At 48.4% G+C, this 23,752-nt stretch overlaps 1 protein-coding gene across 3 annotated transcripts in view; it reads right to left on the reverse strand.

Annotated features, from left to right (window-relative positions):
• LOC135520605 (zyxin-like) overlaps positions 1-22,177 on the reverse strand; it is a 32,416-nt gene extending 10,239 nt beyond the window's left edge. The window contains exons 1-6 of one of the 3 annotated variants that reach the window (XM_064946273.1): positions 21,988-22,174; positions 12,332-12,620; positions 9,704-9,963; positions 8,975-9,067; positions 5,228-5,818; positions 4,997-5,138 (exon numbers count right to left, since the gene is read on the reverse strand). In XM_064946273.1, the coding sequence (XP_064802345.1) occupies positions 4,997-5,138; positions 5,228-5,818; positions 8,975-9,067; positions 9,704-9,963; positions 12,332-12,605 (1,360 nt within the window). In that variant the 5' untranslated portion in view covers positions 12,606-12,620; positions 21,988-22,174. Of the gene's footprint in view, positions 1-4,996; positions 5,139-5,227; positions 5,819-8,974; positions 9,068-9,703; positions 9,964-12,331; positions 12,621-21,415; positions 21,955-21,987 lie in introns of those variants that run through there. The other 2 variants (XM_064946274.1, XM_064946275.1) reach the window with 2 other exon arrangements.
• Between the last annotated feature and the right edge of the window lie 1,575 nt (positions 22,178-23,752).

The raw sequence follows: 23,752 nt of genomic DNA on the forward strand, positions 1-23,752 counted from the left end.
GGTGTGTGTGTACCTGTAGGTGCTGAGGTGATGAACGGAGGGTGTGTGTGTACCTGTTGGTGCTGAGGTGATGAACGGAGGGTGTGTGTGTACCTGTTGGTGCTGAGGTGATGAACGGAGGGTGTGTGTGTACCTGTTGGTGCTGAGGTGATGAACAGAGGGTGTGTGTGTACCTGTAGGTGCTGAACGGAGGTTGTGTGTGTGTACCTGTTGGTGCTGAGGTGATGAACAGAGGGTGTGTGTGTACCTGTAGGTGCTGAACGGAGGGTGTGTGTGTGTACCTGTAGGTGCTGAACAGAGGGTGTGTGTGTGTACCTGTAGGTGATGAACGGAGGGTGTGTGTGTAACTGTAGGTGCTGAACGGAGGGTGTGTGTGTACCTGTAGGTGCTGAACGGAGGGTGTGTGTGTACCTGTAGGTGCTGAACGGAGGGTGTGTGTGTACCTGTCGGTGCTGAGGTGCTGAACGGAGGGTGTGTGTGTGTACCTGTAGGTGATGAACGGAGCGTGTGTGTGTGTACCTGTAGGTGCTGAACGGAGGGTGTGTGTGTACCTGTAGGTGCTGAACGGAGGGTGTGTGTGTACCTGTCGGTGCTGAGGTGCTGAACGGAGGGTGTGTGTGTGTACCTGTAGGTGAGTAAACGGAGCGTGTGTGTGTGTACCTGTAGGTGATGAACGGAGCGTGTGTGTGTGTACCTGTAGGTGCTGAACGGAGGGTGTGTGTGTGTACCTGTAGGTGCTGAACGGAGGGTGTGTGTGTGTACCTGTAGGTGCTGAACGGAGGGTGTGTGTGTGTACCTGTAGGTGCTGAACGGAGGGTGTGTGTGTGTACCTGTAGGTGCTGAACGGAGGGTGTGTGTGTGTACCTGTAGGTGCTGAACGGAGGGTGTGTGTGTGTACCTGTAGGTGCTGAACGGAGGGTGTGTGTGTACCAGTCGGTGCTGAGGTGATGAACGGAGGGTGTGTGTGTGTGTACCTGTAGGTGCTGAACGGAGGATGTGTGTGTGTACCTGTAGGTGCTGAACGGAGGGTGTGTGTGTACCTGTAGGTGCTGAGGTGATGAACGGAGGGTGTGTGTGTACCTGTAGGTGCTGAGTTGATGAACGGAGGGTGTGTGTGTACCTGTTGGTGCTGAGGTGATGAACGGAGGGTGTGTGTGTACCTGTAGGTGCTGAACGGAGGTCTTGTGTGTACCTGTAGGTGCTGAGGTGACGAACGGAGGGTGTGTGTGTACCTGTAGGTGCTGAACGGAGGGTGTGTGTGTGTACCTGTAGGTGCTGAACGGAGGGTGTGTGTGTACCTGTCGGTGCTGAACGGAGGGTGTGTGTGTACCTGTCGGTGCTGAACGGAGGGTGTGTGTGTGTACCTGTAGGTGCTGAACGGAGGGTGTGTGTGTGTACCTGTAGGTGCTGAACGGAGGGTGTGTGTGTACCTGTCGGTGCTGAACGGAGGGTGTGTGTGTGTACCTGTAGGTGCTGAACGGAGGGTGTGTGTGTGTACCTGTAGGTGCTGAACGGAGGGTGTGTGTGTGTACCTGTAGGTGCTGAACGGAGGGTGTGTGTGTACCTGTTGGTGCTGAGGTGATGAACGGAGGGTGTGTGTGTACCTGTTGGTGCTGAGGTGATGAACAGAGGGTTTGTGTGTACCTGTAGGTGCTGAACGGAGGTTGTGTGTGTACCTGTAGGTGCTGAGGTGACGAACGGAGGGTGTGTGTGTACTTGTAGGTGCTGAACGGAGGGTGTGTGTGTGTACCTGTAGGTGCTGAACGGAGGGTGTGTGTGTGTACCTGTAGGTGCTGAACGGAGGGTGTGTGTGTACCTGTCGGTGCTGAACGGAGGTTGTGTGTGTGTACCTGTAGGTGCTGAACGGAGGGTGTGTGTGTACCTGTAGGTGCTGAGGTGATGAACGGAGGGTGTGTGTGTACCTGTTGGTGCTGAGGTGATGAACAGAGGGTGTGTGTGTACCTGTAGGTGCTGAACGGAGGTTGTGTGTGTACCTGTAGGTGCTGAGGTGACGAACGGAGGGTGTGTGTGTACTTGTAGGTGCTGAACGGAGGGTGTGTGTGTGTACCTGTAGGTGCTGAACGGAGGGTGTGTGTGTGTACCTGTAGGTGCTGAACGGAGGGTGTGTGTGTGTACCTGTAGGTGCTGAACGGAGGGTGTGTGTGTGTACCTGTAGGTGCTGAACGGAGGGTGTGTGTGTGTACCTGTAGGTGCTGAACGGAGGGTGTGTGTGTACCTATTGGTGCTGAGGTGATGAACAGAGGGTGTGTGTGTACCTGTAGGTGCTGAACGGAGGGTGTGTGTGTGTACCTGTAGGTGCTGAACGGAGGGTGTGTGTGTGTACCTGTAGGTGCTGAACGGAGGGTGTGTGTGTACCTGTAGGTGCTGAGTTGATGAATGGAGGGTGTGTGTGTACCTGTAGGTGCTGAACGGAGGGTGTGTGTGTACCTGTTGGTGCTGAGGTGATGAACGGAGGTTGTGTGTGTACCTGTTGGTGCTGAGGTGATGAACGGAGGGTGTGTGTGTACCTGTAGGTGCTGAGGTGACGAACGGAGGGTGTGTGTGTACTTGTAGGTGCTGAACGGAGGGTGTGTGTGTGTACCTGTAGGTGCTGAACGGAGGGTGTGTGTGTGTACCTGTAGGTGCTGAACGGAGGGTGTGTGTGTGTACCTGTAGGTGCTGAACGGAGGTTGTGTGTGTGTACCTGTAGGTGCTGAACGGAGGGTGTGTGTGTACCTGTAGGTGCTGAACGGAGGGTGTGTGTGTACCTGTAGGTGCTGAGGTGATGAACGGAGGGTGTGTGTGTACCTGTTGGTGCTGAGGTGATGAACAGAGGTTGTGTGTGTACCTGTAGGTGCTGAGGTGACGAACGGAGGGTGTGTGTGTACTTGTAGGTGCTGAACGGAGGGTGTGTGTGTGTACCTGTAGGTGCTGAACGGAGGGTGTGTGTGTGTACCTGTAGGTGCTGAACGGAGGGTGTGTGTGTACCTGTCGGTGCTGAACGGAGGTTGTGTGTGTGTACCTGTAGGTGCTGAACGGAGGGTGTGTGTGTACCTGTAGGTGCTGAGGTGATGAACGGAGGGTGTGTGTGTACCTGTTGGTGCTGAGGTGATGAACAGAGGGTGTGTGTGTACCTGTAGGTGCTGAACGGAGGTTGTGTGTGTACCTGTAGGTGCTGAGGTGACGAACGGAGGGTGTGTGTGTACTTGTAGGTGCTGAACGGAGGGTGTGTGTGTACCTGTCGGTGCTGAACGGAGGGTGTGTGTGTGTACCTGTAGGTGCTGAACGGAGGGTGTGTGTGTGTACCTGTAGGTGCTGAACGGAGGGTGTGTGTGTACCTGTAGGTGCTGAACGGAGGGTGTGTGTGTACCTATTGGTGCTGAGGTGATGAACAGAGGGTGTGTGTGTACCTGTAGGTGCGGAACGGAGGTTGTGTGTGTACCTGTAGGTGCTGAGGTGATGAACGGAGGGTGTGTGTGTACTTGTAGGTGCTGAACGGAGGTTGTGTGTGTACCTGTAGGTGCTGAACGGAGGGTGTGTGTGTGTACCTGTAGGTGCTGAACGGAGGTTGTGTGTGTACCTGTAGGTGCTGAACGGAGGGTGTGTGTGTGTACCTGTAGGTGCTGAACGGAGGGTGTGTGTGTACCTGTAGGTGCTGAGTTGATGAATGGAGGGTGTGTGTGTACCTGTAGGTACTGGATGGAGGTTGTGTGTGTACCTGTAGGTGCTGAGGTGATGAACGGAGGGTGTGTGTGTACTTGTAGGTGCTGAACGGAGGGTGTGTGTGTGTACCTGTAGGTGCTGAACGGAGGGTGTGTGTGTGTACCTGTAGGTGCTGAACGGAGGGTGTGTGTGTGTACCTGTAGGTGCTGAACGGAGGGTGTGTGTGTACCTGTAGGTGCTGAGTTGATGAATGGAGGGTGTGTGTGTACCTGTAGGTGCTGAACGGAGGGTGTGTGTGTACCTGTTGGTGCTGAGGTGATGAACGGAGGGTGTGTGTGTACCTGTAGGTGCTGAGGTGACGAACGGAGGGTGTGTGTGTACTTGTAGGTGCTGAACGGAGGGTGTGTGTGTGTACCTGTAGGTGCTGAACGGAGGGTGTGTGTGTGTACCTGTAGGTGCTGAACGGAGGGTGTGTGTGTGTACCTGTAGGTGCTGAACGGAGGGTGTGTGTGTACCTGTCGGTGCTGAACGGAGGGTGTGTGTGTGTACCTGTAGGTGCTGAACGGAGGGTGTGTGTGTGTACCTGTAGGTGCTGAACGGAGGGTGTGTGTGTACCTGTAGGTGCTGAACGGAGGGTGTGTGTGTACCTGTAGGTGCTGAGGTGATGAACGGAGGGTGTGTGTGTACCTGTTGGTGCTGAGGTGATGAACAGAGGGTGTGTGTGTACCTGTAGGTGCTGAACGGAGGTTGTGTGTGTACCTGTAGGTGCTGAGGTGATGAACGGAGGGTGTGTGTGTACTTGTAGGTGCTGAACGGAGGGTGTGTGTGTGTACCTGTCGGTGCTGAACGGAGGGTGTGTGTGTGTACCTGTAGGTGCTGAACGGAGGGTGTGTGTGTGTACCTGTAGGTGCTGAGGTGATGAACGGAGGGTGTGTGTGTACCTGTAGGTGCTGAACGGAGGGTGTGTGTGTACCTGTTGGTGCTGAGGTGATGAACGGAGGGTGTGTGTGTACCTGTTGGTGCTGAGGTGATGAACACAGGGTGTGTGTGTACCTGTAGGTGCTGAACGGAGGTTGTGTGTGTACCTGTTGGTGCTGAGGTGATGAACGGAGGGTGTGTGTGTACCTGTAGGTGCTGAACGGAGGGTGTGTGTACCTGTAGGTGCTGAACGGAGGGTGTGTGTGTGTACCTGTAGGTGCTGAACGGAGGGTGTGTGTGTACCTGTAGGTGCTGAGGTGATGAACGGAGGGTGTGTGTGTACCTGTTGGTGCTGAGGTGATGAACAGAGGGTGTGTGTGTACCTGTAGGTGCTGAACGGAGGTTGTGTGTGTACCTGTAGGTGCTGAGGTGATGACGGGAGCGTGTGTGTCCATGTCTTTGATGAATGCATTGGTCATTCTCTCCAGCTCCTCCACCTCCCTCATGGAGAGAGGAACACCTCCACCTGGGACAGAGACAGGCCCAGGAGGCGAGGGCTGGGGGATAGAAAACACACATTTAACAGGGGGAGTACTAAACACACACACACACACACACACTCACCCCAAAGGGTCTCCTAACATACCTTTGATGAAGGGGGAGATTTCATTGGCTGGCTGAAAGAAGAAGGTGGTGATGTCATCGCTTTGGGCTGAGGAGGAGGCACGGGAGCAGGAGGGGGCAGGCTCACAGTCATCTGAGAGTCAATGGAAGAGGGCTTTGAGTGATTGAAGGCTGGTGGGGCGGGAGGAGCGGCAGGAGGAGGAGGGAAGGAGCTGGCTGGTGGGGCGGGAGGAGCGGCAGGAGGAGGAGGGAAGGAGCTGGCTGCAGGGGAAGGTTTAGGAGCAACACCAAATGGAGCCGGGGCGTGGTTCTGGTTCTTCAGCCCCACAGGAGACACGGACGTCCCCGTTTTCATGCCCCCAAAAGCCTTAGGAGCCACGACTGGGGCTTTAGCAAATGGCTGTGGGGCAGGAGCAGGAACTGGGGCGGATATAGGGTTATTGGCTTGTCTGTGTGTCGTCCGTAGTTTGAGCTCCTCGGCCCAGGGAGCGGGAGGGGGCTTGTCTCCCATCTCTGGAGGGGGGAGGAAGGAGAGGTTGGGCTTGGGAGCAGTGGGGGGAGGACCTGCAGGCTTGGGGGCAGGAGGAGGAGGAGCTGAGTACTGACTGGGCAACTGGGGAGACAAGATCAGACAAGAAAACATTACAGGCTATATGTACTGAAGAGTTGAAGAGAACTATGAGACAACAAGCTGTTGTATTGAACTCAAACCTACTTTTACACTAAAAGCATTAGGAACTGAGTGCCCCTTCAGCTATTTTGGAAGTTTTCCAGTTGAAAATACAATGTTCTATACAGTACTATTTGAAACATTCTAAACAATCCACCCTCCTTAACAAGCCGGCTGTGTTTTTAGGAACGGTGAAAACCGCTATTAGTATCATTCAAGTACAGAATTCAAACATTTTAAAAGGTTGCAGGTAGTGATTTTCTATCGTATCAAATGTTCAACTTCCACAAAGCACAGGCTCTGAGTCATACAGAGGAACATGAGCTCATCAGTAGTAATCTGTCTCTGACATTCTTATCAACAGCTTGTGCCAACATTTCTCTGTTCTGATCCAGTTCCTCCCAGGAGGATAAAAACACTCTCCATTTATGGCTGTTTCCCCAGAGCGCTGGCTTGGCCCCACACACACAGGCCTGATCACAACGCATTGTGTACCACGTCTCCCTCGGTCTTGCTTGGTCCCTCTTTCTATTTGCATCGCCATCTTTCTTTATATACATCATTCAGTGTGAGTTTCTCTGCATCACTCACTTCCTCTGTTTTTGTACATCACTCTTTCATTGTCTGTCTGTGTACAGTAACGAACAGCTTATTCATCCTAGAGCCATCAGCCTGAACAGACACAAAACAGCCTGGCATCTGGCCAAACGGTTTCTCCTGACCTGCTCTCTCCCCTCTTTCTCGTTACCTTGGAGGCCCCTTTATTCAAACTTCTGAGTCAACGTCTCCTCTTTTCCCCCCTACTCCTCCACCCCCTCCCAACTCCTCCATTTATTCCCCCTCCCTACTCCTCCACCCCCTACCAACTCCTCCATTTATTCCCCCTCCCTACTCCTCCACCCCTTCCCTACTCCTCCACCCCCTCCCTACTCATCCATTCATTCCCCCTCCCTACTCCTCTATTCATTCCCCCTCCCTACTCCTCCACCCCTCCCTACTCCTCCATTCATTCCCCCTCCCTACTCCTCCACCCCCCTACTCCTCCATTCCCCCTCCCCCCTACTCCTCCATTCATTCCCCCTCCCTACTCCTCCACCCCCCTACTCCTCCATTCATTCCCTACTCCTCCACCCCCTCCCTACTCCTCCATTCATTCCCCCTCCCCCTACTCCTCCATTCATTCCCCCTCCCTACTCCTCCACCCCCACTACTGCTCCATTCATTCCCTACTCCTCCACCCCCTCCCCTACTCCTCCATTCCCCCTCCCCCTACTCATCCATTCGCCCCCCCTACTCCTCCATTCAGTCCCCCTCCCCTACTCCTCCATTCTGTCCCCCTCCCCTACTCCTCCATTCATTCCCCCTGCCTACTCCTCCATTCATTCCCCCTGCCTACTCCTCCATTCATTCCCCCTCCCTACTCCTCCATTCATTCCCTCCCCCCCACTCCTCCATTCATTCCCCCTCCCTATTCCTCCATTCATTCCCCCCTCCCTATTCCTCCATTCATTCCCCACCTCCCTACTCCTCCATTCATTCCCCACCTCCCTACTCCTCCATTCATTCCCCCCTCCCTACTCCTCCATTTAGTCCCCTACTCCTCCATTCAGTCCCCCTCCTTACTCCTCCATTCATTCCTACTCCTCCATTCAGTCCCCCTCCCTACTCCTCCATTTAGTCCACTACCCCTCCATTCAGTCCCCCTCCCTACTCCTCCATTCACCCCCCCCCCCTACTCCTCCATTTAGTCCCCTACTCCTCCATTCAGTCCCCCTCCTCCATTCAGTCCCCCTCCCTACTCCTCCATTCATTCCTACTCCTCCATTCAGTCCCCATCCCTACTCCTCCATTCATTCCTACTCCTCCATTCAGTCCCCCTCCCCTACGCCTCCATTTATTCCCCCCTCCCTACTCCTCCATTTAGTCCCCTACTCCTCCATTCAGTCCCCCTCCTTACTCCTCCATTCATTCCTACTCCTCCATTCAGTCCCCCTCCCTACTCCTCCATTTAGTCCACTACTCCTCCATTCAGTCCCCCTCCCTACTCCTCCATTCAGTCCCCCCCTACTCCTCCATTTAGTCCCCTACTCCTCCATTCAGTCCCCCTCCTTACTCCTCCATTCATTCCTACTCCTCCATTCAGTCCCCCTCCCTACTCCTCCATTCATTCCTACTCCTCCATTCATTCCTACTCCTCCATTCAGTCCCCATCCCTACTCCTCCATTCATTCCTACTCCTCCATTCAGTCCCCCTCCCCTACGCCTCCATTTATTCCCCCTCCCTACTCCTCCATTCAGTCCCCCTCCCTACTCCTCCATTCAGTCCCCCTCCCTACTCCTCCATTCATTCCTACTCCTCCATTCATTCCCCCTCCCTACTCCTCCATTCATTCCTACCCCTCCATTCAGTCCCCCTCCCCTACCCCTCCATTCAGTCCCCCTCCCTACCCCTCCATTCATTCCCCCTCCCTACCCCTCCATTCATTCCCCCTCCCTACCCCTCCATTCATTCCCCCTCCCTACCCCTCCATTCATTCCCCCTCCCTACCCCTCCATTCATTCCCCCTCCCTACTCCTCCATTTATTCCCCCTCCCTACTCCTCCATTTATTCCCCCTCCCTACTCCTCCATTTATTCCCCCTCCCTACACCTCCATTTATTCCCCCTCCCTACTCCTCCATTTATTCCCCCTCCCTACTCCTCCATTTATTCCCCCTCACTACTCCTCCATTTATTCCCCCTCCCTACTCCTCCATTTATTCCCCCTCCCTACTCCTCCATTTATTCCCCCTCCCTACTCCTCCATTTATTCCCCTCCACATCGCATCTTTATTTCCCTCCATCTTCTCAGTCCCAAGTCTTTCCTACTCTCTCTGTATCATACTATGTCTACGTTGTGTGCTTCTATGAAGCTCTACAGTATACGACGCTCTACAGTATACGACGCTCTACAGTATACGACGCTCTACAGTATACGACGCTCTACAGTATACGACGCTCTACAGTATACGACGCTCTACAGTATACGACGCTCTACAGTATACGACGCTCTACAGTATATGAAATACTTTCCCTCCTCCCCCTTGTCCTTCTCTGTACCTTGGGGTTGAAGGGTCCTCTGGTCTCCATCTCAGACAGCAGGTCAGTCAGAGAATCCAGCTGTTTGTCAAAACTAGTCTGCTTTGCCAGACGCTGTGGGGGGGGGGGGGGATGGTTGATCAACAGGCTGAATCTTGACTTGAAAAATGGAGTTTGCTACAACTGCCACCTAAATCATACACTTGTGTCAATGGGGAATGTGCACAGAAGTGTACTGATAGAACAGAATGTAACTGATTTGCATGGATCAGAACTTAAGCACTCACATCACGTTAGGCAATAGACTTCCACATCTGTTTACTGGGGACATCCACCATGGTAGTAGATGTGTGGATGAGAGTTCTGGCTGTCATCCAACACAACTACACCAATACAATGTGCTTTGGGACCTTATGGAAAGTTCTATATTTAAGCAATAAGGCACGAGGGGGTGTGGTATATTGCCAATATACCAACGCTAAGGGCTGTTCTTATCCACGACGCAATGCAGAATGCCTGGACAGACCTTAGCCATGGTATATTGGCCATATACCACAAACCCCCGAGGTGCCTTATTGCTATTATAAACTGGTAACCAACATAATTAGAGCAGTAAAAATACATGTTGTCATACCCGTGTTATACGATCTCATATACCAGAGCTGTTAGCCAATCAGCATTCAGGGCTCAAACCACCCAGTTTATAATATAGAAAGCATTCCATTCTTATGATTATTAACCCTGACTCACCTGAAAGTTCTCCCCAGCACTGGGGACACTGCTGGGACCAGAGACTGGGAGAGGGGGAGGGGGTGGTGGAGGAGGGGGAGACAGGGAACGGGGGAGACAGGCATTCTCCTCAAGCGGGGCGGGAGGGAGGGGCAGGTCATCCACCGCGGGAGGGGGAGGGAAGGCGGGGGGAGGGGCATCAGAGGCTGGGGGTGTGGTTGCACAGTTGGGGGGAGGGGCTGGCAGCTCATCGTCCAACGGAGGAGGAGGGGGCGGGAAGTCTAATAGAAACGGGGAGGGTTGATTGGTTAAATCAAAGGCATGGCAATCCAATGGTTTCTAAACGTTCTATAATTCATTCAAAACCTGTCATCTATTCACTATACCCACCCAGACACTCGTTCAAAACCTGTCATCTATTCACTGCACCCACCCAGACACTCATTCAAAACCTGTCATCTATTCACTGCACCCACCCAGACACTCATTCAAAACCTGTCATCTATTCACTGCACCCACCCAGACACTCATTCAAAACCTGTCATCTATTCACTGCACCCACCCTGACACTCATTCAAAACCTGTCATCTATTCACTGCACCCACCCAGACACTCATTCAAAACCTGTCATCTATTCACTGCACCCACCCAGACACTCATTCAAAACCTGTCATCTATTCACTGCACCCACCCTGACACTCATTCAAAACCTGTCATCTATTCACTGCACCCACCCAGACACTCATTCAAAACCTGTCATCTATTCACTGCACCCACCCTGACACTCATTCAAAACCTGTCATCTATTCACTGCACCCACCCTGACACTCATTCAAAACCTGTCATCTATTCACTGCACCCACCCAGACACTCATTCAAAACCTGTCATCTATTCACTGCACCCACCCTGACACTCATTCAAAACATGTCATCTATTCACTGCACCCACCCAGACACTCATTCAAAACCTGTCATCTATTCACTGCACCCACCCAGACACTCATTCAAAACCTGTCATCTATTCACTGCACCCCCCCCAGACACTCATTCAAAACCTGTCATCTATTCACTGCACCCACCCTGACACTCATTCAAAACCTGTCATCTATTCACTGCACCCACCCAGACACTCATTCAAAACCTGTCATCTATTCACTGCACCCACCCTGACACTCATTCAAAACCTGTCATCTATTCACTGCACCCACCCAGACACTCATTCAAAACCTGTCATCTATTCACTGCACCCACCCTGACACTCATTCAAAACCTGTCATCTATTCACTGCACCCACCCTGACACTCATTCAAAACCTGTCATCTATTCACTGCACCCACCCAGACACTCATTCAAAACCTGTCATCTATTCACTGCACCCCCCCAGACACTCATTCAAAACCTGTCATCTATTCACTGCACCCACCCTGACACTCATCCAAACCTGTCATCTATTCACTGCACCCACCCAGACACTCATTCAAAACCTGTCATCTATTCACTGCACCCCCCCAGACACTCATTCAAAACATGTCATCTATTCACTGCACCCACCCAGACACTCATTCAAAACCTGTCATCTATTCACTGCACCCACCCTGACACTCATTCAAAACCTGTCATCTATTCACTGCACCCACCCAGACACTCATTCAAAACCTGTCATCTATTCACTGCACCCACCCTGACACTCATTCAAAACCTGTCATCTATTCACTGCACCCACCCTGACACTCATTCAAAACCTGTCATCTATTCACTGCACCCACCCAGACACTCATTCAAAACCTGTCATCTATTCACTGCACCCCCCCAGACACTCATTCAAAACCTGTCATCTATTCACTGCACCCCCAGACACTCATTCAAAACCTGTCATCTATTCACTGCACCCCCCAGACACTCATTCAAAACCTGTCATCTATTCACTGCACCCCCCCAGACACTCATTCAAAACCTGTCATCTATTCACTGCACCCACCCTGACACTCATTCAAAACCTGTCATCTATTCACTGCACCCCCCCAGACACTCATTCAAAACCTGTCATCTATTCACTGCACCCCCCCAGACACTCATTCAAAACCTGTCATCTATTCACTGCACCCACCCAGACACTCATTCAAGGGAACTCGATGACAATACCGTTTCTACACACAGAGACAGTGAAATGATCCTGTCAAGAAAATAGACTTGAAGGGATAAGTATGTGGGTAAGTAGAAAAACAGCTTAATTGCCAGAATCTCGCAGTATCCCTTTAAATGCAGTAATTAGAGTGTGTGAGAAACAGGAAAGGTGAGTTTCATTGACGGGATAAAGGCAATGTTGCAGTCTACCAATCTGTTGGGTTGCCAACACCAGGCTCAAACTCTGGGATCCAACATCCTTGTTTTATCGGAAACAAAGACAAATACTTGTAACTAAATAATAACATGCTTGATGCTTCTGTTGCGAGATAAGTCTGGTCCTAAAACAACCCCTAGCCACTTCCCCTAACCTCTACCACCATATTTTTACACCTATCCAGTTACTTCACATCTGCACTATGAAGGGAAAGAGATTAAGTGAAGGAGTTAGGTGTCACATTGAACCAGACAACTAGATGCATGGGATAAATGTTTACAAAATGACAAACGAAAACGGCCAATCACCTTCGCAGAGCGATGGTGGGGGTGGAGGCATCACTCCAACTCGACCAATGACAGCTGTGCCGACACCGCGTGTTGAGGACACCAGACTGGGGGGAGGAGAGGGACCTGTGGGAGGAGTTGAGCCCGGGGGAGGCGACGGGTCGGACTGGCTTTTGGGTCGCGGCGGGTTGACCGAGGCAAACTTCTTTGGCTGGTTGTAGAAGGAGGGGGTGGTGACTTTGAGGTTGATGGAGGAAGTCACCATGAAGGGTTTACTGCCACTGGAGTCAGCCATGTTGTCTTTTACTGTCTGAGGAGAGAAGAGGAGGACAGCTGTTGTTTATGACCATATTGGTTTATTACAACGGTTTAGAAGAGGACAAACACAATCCATCCAAATCAACACAAACTCAAATGAGCGGTAGGGAGTCTGCCAACTGTTAAAGAGATGGCTGTGTTACAGAGGAGGTCTAGCAAACCTGGAGGCCAGCTGTAGAAAGGATAGCAGAGAAGATAAAATAAACCTTTGATATAGAAATGAACCATCGAGCATTGGCTTATGAGGTGAGCACACAGAGCTTTTGAAACAGTAGGGGAATATTTCTCCTTGGTGAATTAGTGGGGACACATCAACAAAGGATCTAACAACCCTGTGGCCTAACTACAGGAGAGAACATCCAAAGCATGCATGCACAGAAACACACACACACACACACACACACACACACACACACACACACACACACACACACACCTGATAGATCTTGATTGCTTTATACAGTACCTCACCCCAGATTGTAAATACACACTAGCCACTCCTTAGGCTCAGTAAGGAGAGGCATACCGTAACCATAGCAGCACTTACAGCTGCTTCAAGGTCAACTCTCAGTATGAAACCGTTCATTGTAATAAAAACAGTTGAGAACTACAGCATGGTTTACTATAGGGCTGACCGGGTCGGACCTGAGACAGGTAAAACCACCATAACATGTTCATGTGAGCTACGTCAAGGAGAGGGTCATTCAACGGGTTAGCGCAAATATTTACCTCACGTGTTTGTGGTTAAAAATGCTGACGTTACCACAGTGGCTCTATCTCAGATTCCCCAAACGCCTGTGGCCCTGTAGGTGACCCCTGGTTAAACAGAGACGTGGGCCCTGTAGGTGACCCCTGGTTAAACAGAGACGTGGGCCCTGTAGGTGACCCCTGGTTAAACAGAGACGTGGGCCCTGTAGGTGACCCCTGGTTAAACAGAGACGTGGGCCCTGTAGGTGACCCCTGGTTAAACAGAGACGTGGGCCCTGTAGGTGACCCCTGGTTAAACAGAGACGTGGGCCCTGTAGGTGACCCCTGGTTAAACAGAGACGTGGGCCCTGTAGGTGACCCCTGGTTAAACAGAGACGTGGGCCCTGTAGGTGACCCCTGGTTAAACAGAGACGTGGGCCCTGTAGGTGACCCCTGGTTAAACAGAGACGTGGGCCCTGTAGGTGACCCCTGGTTAAACAGAGACGTGGGCCCTGTAGGTGACCCCTGGTTAAACAGAGACGTGGGCCCTGTAGGTGACCCCTGGTTAAACAGAGACGTGGGCCCTGTAGGTGACCCCTGGTTAAACAGAGACGTGGGCCCTGTAGGTGACCCCTGGTTAAACAGAGACGTGGGCCTGTAGGTGACCCCTGGTTAAACAGAGACGTGGGCCTGTAGGTGACCCCTGGTTAAACAGAGACGTGGGCCCTGTAGGTGACCCCTGGTTAAACAGAGACGTGGGCCTGTAGGTGACCCCTGGTTAAACAGAGACGTGGGCCTGTAGGTGACCCCTGGTTAAACAGAGACGTGGGCCCTCTCTCTTAGTACCTGTCTTAACGATACTTTCAGCTAGACGCTAGGCTGTTATCGTGCCCTACAGAGTATACAGTGCATTCGGATTCCCTTGTTCAACAGTTTGTTAAGTTACAGCCTTATTCTAAAAGTTACAGCCTTATTCTAAAATTGATTAAATAATTCCCCCCCCCCTCATCAATCCAATCAGTACCCCATAATTACAAAGGAAAACTGTTTTTTTGCATATATATATATTTTTTTTTTAAAGACATACCTTGTGTAAATAAGCATTCACACCGTTTGCTATGAGACTCCAAATTGAGCTCAGATGTATCCTGTTTCCATTGATCATCCTTAAGATGTTTCTACAACTTGATTGCAGTCCACCTGTGGTAAATTCAGTTGATTGGATATGATTTGGAAAGGCACACACCTGTCTACATAAGGGCCCACAGCTGACAGTGCATGTCAGAGCAAACACCAAGTCATGAGGTCGAAGGAATTGTCCATAGAGCTCCGAGACAGGATTGAGTCGAGGCACAGATCAGGGGAAGGGTACCAAAACATTTCTGCAGCATTGAAGGTCCCCAAGAACAGTGGCCTCCATCATTCTTAAATAGAAGAAGTTTGGAACCACCAAGACTCTTCCTAGAGCTGGCCGCCCAGCCAAACTGAGCAATTGGGGGAGAAGGGCCTTGGTCAGGGAGGGAGAACCATCAGAAGGACAAACATCTCTGCAACACTCCACCAATCAGGCCTTTATGGTAGAGTGGCCAGATGGAAGCCACTCCTCAGTAAAAAGGCACATGACAGCCCTCTTGGAGTTTGCCAAAAGGCACCTAAAGGACTCTGACCATGACAAACAAGATTCTCTATTCTGATAAAACCAAGATTGAAGTCTTTGGCATGAATGCCAAGCGTCACGCCTGGAGGAAACCTGGCAACATCGCTATGGTTAAGAATGCTTGCCTCATGTTGTGAGGATGTATTTCAGTGGCAGGGACTGGGAGACTAGTCAGGATTGAGGGAAAGATGAACAGAGTAAAGTACAGAGAGATCCTTGATGAAAACCTGCTCCAGAGCGCTCAGGACCTCAGACTGGGGCAGAGGTTTAACTTTCAACAGGACAACGACCCTAAGCACACAGCCAAGACAACGCAGGAGTGGCTTCAGGACAAGTTTCTAAATGTTCTTGAGTGTCCCAGCCAGAGTCCGGACTTGAACCCGATCGAACATCTCTGGAGAGGCCTGAAAATAGCTGTGCAGTGACGTTCCCCTCCAACCTGACAGAGCTTGAGAGGATCTGCAGAGAAGAATGGGAGAAACTTTCCAAATATAGGTGTGCCAAGTGTGTAGCGTCATACCCAAGAAGACTCGAGGCTGTAATTGCTGATAAAGTTGCTTCAACAAAGTACTGACTTAAGGGTCTGAATGCTTATGTAAATGTGATAACTGATTTTTAGAAATGTTTGCTAATTTATTTAAAATAAAAATCTGATTTAGTGTTGTCATTATGGGATATTGTGTGTAGATTGATGGGGGAAAAAAACAATGAAATACATTTTAGAATAAGGCTGTAATTTAACAAAATGTGGAAAAAGTCAAAGTGTCTGAATACTTTTAGAATGCACTGTATATAACGACATTGATGGGTCCTAGTCAGTGTCTCACCATTGGATCATTAACAAGCCTAATGGGGGGCGGCAGGGTAGCCTAGTGGTTAGAGCGTTGGACTAGTAACCGGAAGGTTGTGAGTTCAAACCCCCAAGCTGACAAAGTACAAATCTGTCGTTCTGCCCCTGAACAGGCAGTTAACCCACTGTTCCCAGGCCGTCATTGAAAATAAGAATGTGTTCTTAACTGACTTGCCTGGTTAAATAAAGGTAAAATTAAAATGTCTAGAAACATGCTTTTGTCCATCATGTGAAATGCTTTTGTAAGAGCAACAACATATTTCAGAACCATTGCCATAGTGATAATATAAATGGGTTTCCTCAGGCCTTGTTTGTTTTGGAAGAAAAAGCAATGCCCCAGAACTAGCCTTGTACATGCTCCGATGTGGGTTTGTGATGCGGGTGACTCATTTCTTTCTCTATGATCAGAATCAGCCTTTAGACAGGGAATCATTTACCACCCAGGCTTGACTATGTTACGCCATGTCAGTTTCATGAGAAACTTTACGTAACTTCCTTCCCAGGGTTACCAGATTTCTGTGAAATATGACCTATAATTAATTATATGAGTGAAAGTTATTTAATTTGTATTAAGTAGGTTAAAAAGCAGCTTTTCTGTGTTGGAATGGTATGGGTGTACCCCAGCGACAGAATGGTGTGGGTGTACCCCAAGGACAGAATGGTGTGGGTGTACCCCAAGGACAGAATGGTGTGGGTGTACCCCAAGGACAGAATGGTGTGGGTGTACCCCAAGGACAGAATGGTGTGGGTGTACCCCAGCGACAGAATGGTATGGGTGTACCCCAGCGACAGAATGGTATGGGTGTACCCCAAGGACAGAATGGTATGGGTGTACCCCAAGGACAGAATGGTATGGGTGTACCCCAGCGACAGAATGGTATGGGTGTACCCCAGCGACAGAATGGTATGGGTGTACCCCAAGGACAGAATGGTATGGGTGTACCCCAAGGACAGAATGGTATGGGTGTACCCCAGCGACAGAATGGTATGGGTGTACCCCAGCGACAGAATGGTGTGGGTGTACCCCAAGGACAGAATGGTGTGGGTGTACCCCAAGGACAGAATGGTGTGGGTGTACCCCAGCGACAGAATGGTGTGGGTGTACCCCAAGGACAGAATGGTGTGGGTGTACCCCAAGGACAGAATGGTGTGGATGTACCCCAAGGACAGAATGGTGTGGGTGTATCCCAAGGACAGAATGGTGTGGGTGTACCCCAAGGACAGAATGGTGTGGGTGGTGTATACGGTTCATTAAAAATATTAAGGCAAGTAGACGGCCGACTCTCAAGCTCAGCCAATCAGCCAACATGACATCATGTTCTAGGAGTAAATAGCAGGCACCTTTTTAAAGGGTCTGTGTGATACAAGTTGGTTGGTAGGTTTTTTAAACTGTTTTTTCTCCAATTCATGCTTTGGTCGCAAATACGAGTACAGGACGAGTTAACATAATATGAACTTTGAAAAGTGAGATTTAAACTTGACAGTTACCTTAAGACACATTTCTTAAATAGTTTCAGTTTGAAATTGAGGTTTCCACATTGCATGTAGCTGTGACTTGGGGGCCTTGACACAAGTTCTGACAAGATAAAGTATTCCTGAAATGCTGACTCAGGCCTCAACACAGTATGAAGAAAAAAACAGCGTAAGTAAGCTTACTTTGTTTGTTAGGATCCTCTGTAAAACACAGCGGTTTCAACATTTCACTCATAACTTCATACATTAACAGTTAAAATGCTGACAGGAAGCCAAAGAGAGAAGATATCATATTTGCACTCACAAGCCCCTTCAAAGTGAGCAACAAAAAGCCACAAACTGTTAAAAACTTTTCTATTTTCAAAATGGATTTACTGTTAAATAATGCAGAGAAGAGCAGGGTGAAATATTAAAGGCAAATGACCAAAGGGGACATCAACCAATCTGGTTGCCCACCCTAGCACAGCTTGCTCCAGCCTGTAGGCTAGCTAGCTGTCTTATATTTCCAAGACCACACAAAGCAGTCTTGGAAACTGTCTGTAAAAGTCCAACCTAGTAAGAGTCCAACGCTCCACTGACAAAGCATTGGCTCCTCTCTGTGATGAAAGAGCCTGCAACAAGCAGAGCAGACCTCCCCTGTAATATCCTCAGTCAGACAGAAACCTGCTCTCCTTGGCCAATAGAACCCTGTTGAAACCTCTGCTAATGAGGGCCAGTGCATTGGATACCAGCAGACTGTTCAGTTGTGAGGGAAATGTTACGAGGCTTTGATCTAAAGGCTTTCTATCTTTCTAGAGAGCCAGCGCTCTACACTAAGTGGAGGCAGAGAGCTAGGCTTATTGGTTCTAGTGCTCATTTAAAAGTGTCTCATTATATTAGCCTACTGTAGAAAAGCCCTGGGGATAATGCATGAGATGGTCACGGGACTGAAACATGCTAGGGGCAAACGTTCCTCATGGTGCCCCTGGAAATAGACCACCCGATTTGAGGAATTAAAAAAACAAATACCGCTGTAAACATCATCCTACATAAGTCAAGTGATTTTTTATGATGTATTATTTAATTCACTACTCAGCCAGCAGTCAAAAGGCATTGACAAAAAACATTCCCCACAGATTCCATGTGGCTGTAGACCTGGCTAATGGTTTTATATGGTGAGGTCAGCTGCAGGCTCCTCCCGGACAGTCCCCTAAGCCTAACTAAAGTAAACCATTGTGAAATTGGATCCAGAGATGATGAGAACCATGGTGAGAACGTTTGGCACTTCAGTTGAATGACATCATCAACACCATGGTCTGCTTTTTCCTTTCCCTTCGTCTCCAATCTGCTCCCCCTTTCACTCCCTAAATCACTCCTACCTCAACACCCCCCCCCCCCAAAGCTCCCTCCTCTCATTTCAGTTGGATGACATCACCACGGCCTGTATTTCATCATCTTAACTGGTTTTAGAGCTTGGCTGTGAGGCGACATCATGTGTGCAGAGAGAGCGCTAAACTCATGCAAACTGTCTACTGTAAATAATAGCTCTTAGCTTATCGAGTACGTTATGATTTCCACATGGTCGATTGGTCGTCGGTCTACAAAGGAGGATTAGAAGACAATTCATTTGGTAGAGGAGATGATATTTGAGATGGTATCAAGGCCCAGACATCGATTGAAGCATCTTTCTGTGTTGGATGCGGATGGATGGGACTATAACACTAAACACTTACAGTACACTGTTGTTTTACCACTGGCTGTTCGTCTGTAAGTGTTCACCTGAGAGAAACAACACCAACAATAGATACTGTGCCAGACCAATAAGAACACTAGTGACAAGCCAACACGCTGCTTGGGGGCGATCGCTTTGGAGTCCAGATGAGGAGTATAAAACAAGCAGAAGCACTTGATTCTGAAAGCCACTCTTGAACTAGGGCTGAGAATTGCCAGGGACGTCACGATACGATATTATCACAATAATTAGGTGGCGATACTATATGTATTGCGATTCGCACGATTCTATATGTATCACGATGCGATACTGTGATTTTATTGCGACTCAATGTGCCAAACATGCTGCTCACCATACATCTGCTGCAGGAGGACAAGAGAGAGTCATGAGAAAACAAGTTTTGATCAGTCATGGAAATAAAAGTGCTGAAAACAAATTGGCTCCTTATTTAAAGTACAAGCTATGAAGGAAAAAATATTATTTGATAAAATCGCGATAGTTAAAACGATACATTGCCAAAAATAATATCCCGATATATAACTGTATCAACCACCCCACCACCACACACACACAATCTTGGCCCTTTAACACCTAACCCTATCGTTACCATGACCCTAGCCCAGAGGTGGGCAAACTTTTTGACTCGCGGGCCACAATGGGTTCTAGAATTTGACAGAGGGGCCGGGCCATGAGCATTTGGAGGGAGTGTTTGGGCCGGATATACTAAAGCATTAAATGTAGTGTGTGCAAACCTCATATCACAGTAAGAACACTACAACCCAATTTATTAACTGTCTTTCAAATGTGAAAAATAGCCCTTATCAGTTAATAAATTTGTCTCAAGGAATATGCAAGATATGGCATTTACATACTATTTCGGAGATACTGGGAGGAGGAAATGTAAATAGATTAAAATAACATACGCAAATGTGATTTATCAAGATTGCGTCTGTTTTTAATAAGTTTCAATCGAAGGTGCAAAGTTAAAGAAATCAACATTTATTGAAAAATGGAATCACTTTCAACATTCAAAACATATTATTACACAACGAAATACTCAAGCTCAATAATATCTACTTGTGTTAAACTCCGCAAAATCATGGATGGATTGTCCTGACCGCGCGCTCTACAAACTCGCCACGGACGCCCTCGCCTTCACGCGCAAACAGTACACGTGTATCGTTGCCAAGCACACAGACATAGGCTGTATTAAATATCAGCTGAAAATTTAAATTTAAATTAAGAGCGATGTGCGGCGTGTTAATTAAGCTACTGTACCGCTGCTGTGCGTAAATGCGCATTGCTCTTAATTAAAAGACGCACTTCCAAACTTTCCATATGCATTTTTTTCACAACACAGCAGAAAAACTCACCATTTCAGTGGGAACAGTGTTGTTGGTCTCCCTTTTTCTAGTAGGGAAGTATTTTTGTTGTTGATTTAGGGCTAGGGCCTAGCCCTAAATCAACAACAAAAATACTTCCCTACTAGCTCATCAGCTCTGACGCCAGTGTTGTCCTCTCTAGCATGGCCATCTATTGACTACCCTACAGTTGCTAAAGCTCCATCGTTGTCCCTGAGTTTCAGCACAGACACGCGTGGTGAGTTGATGCCTATTCGGCAGTAGGTTAATTGATCATGCTACTTTTTATGCGTTGTTTGTTGGCAACCTTGTACTTTACAACGTTTTTGGAACAGATTCCTGTAGGAATGTTACACAAATGTTAATCACCCATTTCACTGTCAGTCTACAGCTGCTGTTTATGAAGCATGTGATGAATAACATTTGATTTGGCCAGTGACACTTTGCTTCTTGAAAGTCCGATATCTTGAACACTTGACTGCTGACATGCATAACATTTGGACTAATGAAAACAGTGGACTAATGGGGGGGTTCCCCTTTAATTGCACTTTTGTCTATGGGGCTGGAAAACTACCACAGCACTCAGTTTTAAATCTATATTCTCTCTTTACATTTTAGTCAGTGGGTTTGCTTGAGAACAACCATCTTGTGAAACTATGGAATCCCATTTTGGATGAAATAACAGCTGGTAGGAACTTGATGGATAACCATGATCCACTGTATTGCATTAGCGCCCCACCCACCTTTTAGCATGTAAATGATTAGCTATGGTAGGTCTGCTAAGCTCAAGACAGCTAAGAACACATAATATACAAAATATCCGAAGATCATCAATGAATCATCCATGTAGTCATAGCTAGGTAAAGTCTATCTAACCCTGATTCAAGAGAATTGCAGTGTGTGTCAATCCGTATTGCTAGCCCTGGTCTAGCATTCACCTGCATACAACCCAGTGTTGAAATAACTTCAAAACGGCAAATGTATATAATAGCTACATATAAAAGCGCAATCTGTCTAGACATGCTGGCTAGTTAGTTTGTCCACTCACCTATATTTTTGCTGGCTAGCAGCCTCCCTACAGTTGGTAGCGAGCCAGAGGTTGTAGAGGGCTAACGTTACTTCCTCGCCTCTCTACTTCGATGACACGGTTTATCGTTATCAACCGACCCCTTTCTATTTATTCTTCAACGGCAGGTCTATCTGTACCCTAAATGGATGTTGCCATCACCCTTTCCTAGTCTATTTTTAAAGGAATGTGAGATTTCTGTCTGGCTAATCAGCCAGCTAACTATTCCTCCTAAACTGTACTTCCGGTTACAGCCTCTGAATTTTTCTTTGTCGTGAGCGAGCGGGAATCTATCAAAAGCTGTAAAAGTGTAAATGCGCCCCTTGCACAAGGACTGCTCAGTGGACTAAAAAGCGGAACACCCGCCCCGGTAGATGAGTAATAATCATACCAGGCACTTTGCTATTGTTCTTTCATACATCTTCTTAACTGTTGAAACTCTGCAATGCACCAAAACTTTATATCACATAATCTGATTATAGCATTGCTTAGACTGAAATGATAAGGCTACAAAATATTTAATAACTCATAATCAGTGTAACATCTGTTCTTACCTATGTGTGCAGTTGGGAGAGCAAACTATTACCCTCCCCTACAGTATCTCTTCCTTCTCCTTTTCCCTAGCTGTAGATCCAAACCGACACAGAAAGAAAGTGTGCTTGTTAACTTTCCTCTACCCCCCTCTCTCAGTTCCCCTACAGCTGTTAGATCCCCCTCTCTCTCTCTCTCTCCCTAGCTCTCTCGCCTCCTCTCTCTCTCTCCTCCCCCACTCCATGGAAAAGGAATGACACCATCCTTCCAAACAAGTTCTTTCTCGTTGGACTTTCTCTCAGGATGTGTATATTACTATGTAAACACCACCTCTCTCTTTCTCATTCTGTATGTTCAGAAACTGCTGTGAGGCAGTAGCCCCTGTCTTTCCTCTCTGTTTCTCCCTGTCTCACTCTCTCTGGATTCCTGCAACATTCTTCATTCTATGACATCAACGCTGCCTGCATTTCCTTGTAAGGTCAGAGAGAGAGGGAATGAGAGAGAGGGAGGGGAGAGATAATGGAGGTAGATGCTTGATTAGGTACAGACACTAAAATGGTTGGGGGACACAAGGGAAAGAGAAAGGCCACATCACATAGTGCTGTTGCACTCGCTGAAAGCCCTGTTCATGTCCAGGTGTAAAAGGCATTTCCATGCAGTTTGGTTCAGGTATCACATACATGCATAACCATTATTTCCTTGAAATATAAAGTAATACATTGCTGTGACTCTGTTACAGCAAAAAAGGACATGGTACCTCATAGACCCTAACTGTTCCTACTGACATGAGGATGTGAGCCAAACCCTAACCCACAGTAATATCACAACCACGGAGAATGACCCCTCCCATCCTGCACATCTGCTACCTCTGACACAGCTTCCCTATCACACACACACACGTTATGTTTTCTATGCTCGTGGGGACCTAAAATTCATTTTCATTCAAAATCATATTTTCCCTAACCATAAACCTTAACCCATAACCCTAAACCTAACCACTTACCCAAACCCTATCCCTAACCACTAACCCCTTACCCAAACCTAACTACTAAACCTAACCACTAACCCCTTACCCAAACCCTAAACCTAACTCCTATCCCTAACCACTAACCCCTTACCCAAAGCTAACTCCTAAACCTAACAACTAACCCCTTACCCAAACCTAACCACTAACCCAAACCTAACTCCTAAGCTTAAAATAGCCGTTGTCCTCATGGGGACATGCGAAATGTCCCCATAAGGTAGACTTTTCCTTGTTTTACTGTCCTTGTGGGGGATTTTAGATCCCCACAAGAAGAACCAATACACACACACACCTTTTGACCTCACCTTCCAGCGTCTTAGTTATCGTGCTCTCAGGTGTGTTTTACAGCTGGTACAGGAATGCGTTGTACACCTTATAGTAGTTCCTTGTTCTATTATCACTGAGGTGCTCTTTGCTGTCTGTCACACACTAGGGGCTAGGAAGTGTGATTCTCTTTTAGCCAACAATAGGGCTAATCTTCCAAGAATCCAGTGTGACAAGTCAAAAAGCAGCACTTTAACTTGTGTTATTTTATATAGTAGTATGTGGCGGGATGATAATGTATGCTGTTGTGTTATACATTGTAGTGTTCTGCTGTGTTGTAAAGTGTTATGTTGTGTAACCCACCACTCTTAGGGCTAATCCATGAACCAGAGGGTGTGGTCATGGGATTGCCTATTGTCCCTTATGGAAACTTTCCAGGCCCTCCTCACTTCCATTAGGAAAATAATGCAGTGTTTCCATACATAGCATTCCACTGGTGC

The sequence above is a fragment of the Oncorhynchus masou genome, chromosome 29 (genome assembly GCF_036934945.1).
Source record: "Oncorhynchus masou masou isolate Uvic2021 chromosome 29, UVic_Omas_1.1, whole genome shotgun sequence".
In the NCBI taxonomy this organism is placed as follows: domain Eukaryota; kingdom Metazoa; phylum Chordata; class Actinopteri; order Salmoniformes; family Salmonidae; genus Oncorhynchus; species Oncorhynchus masou.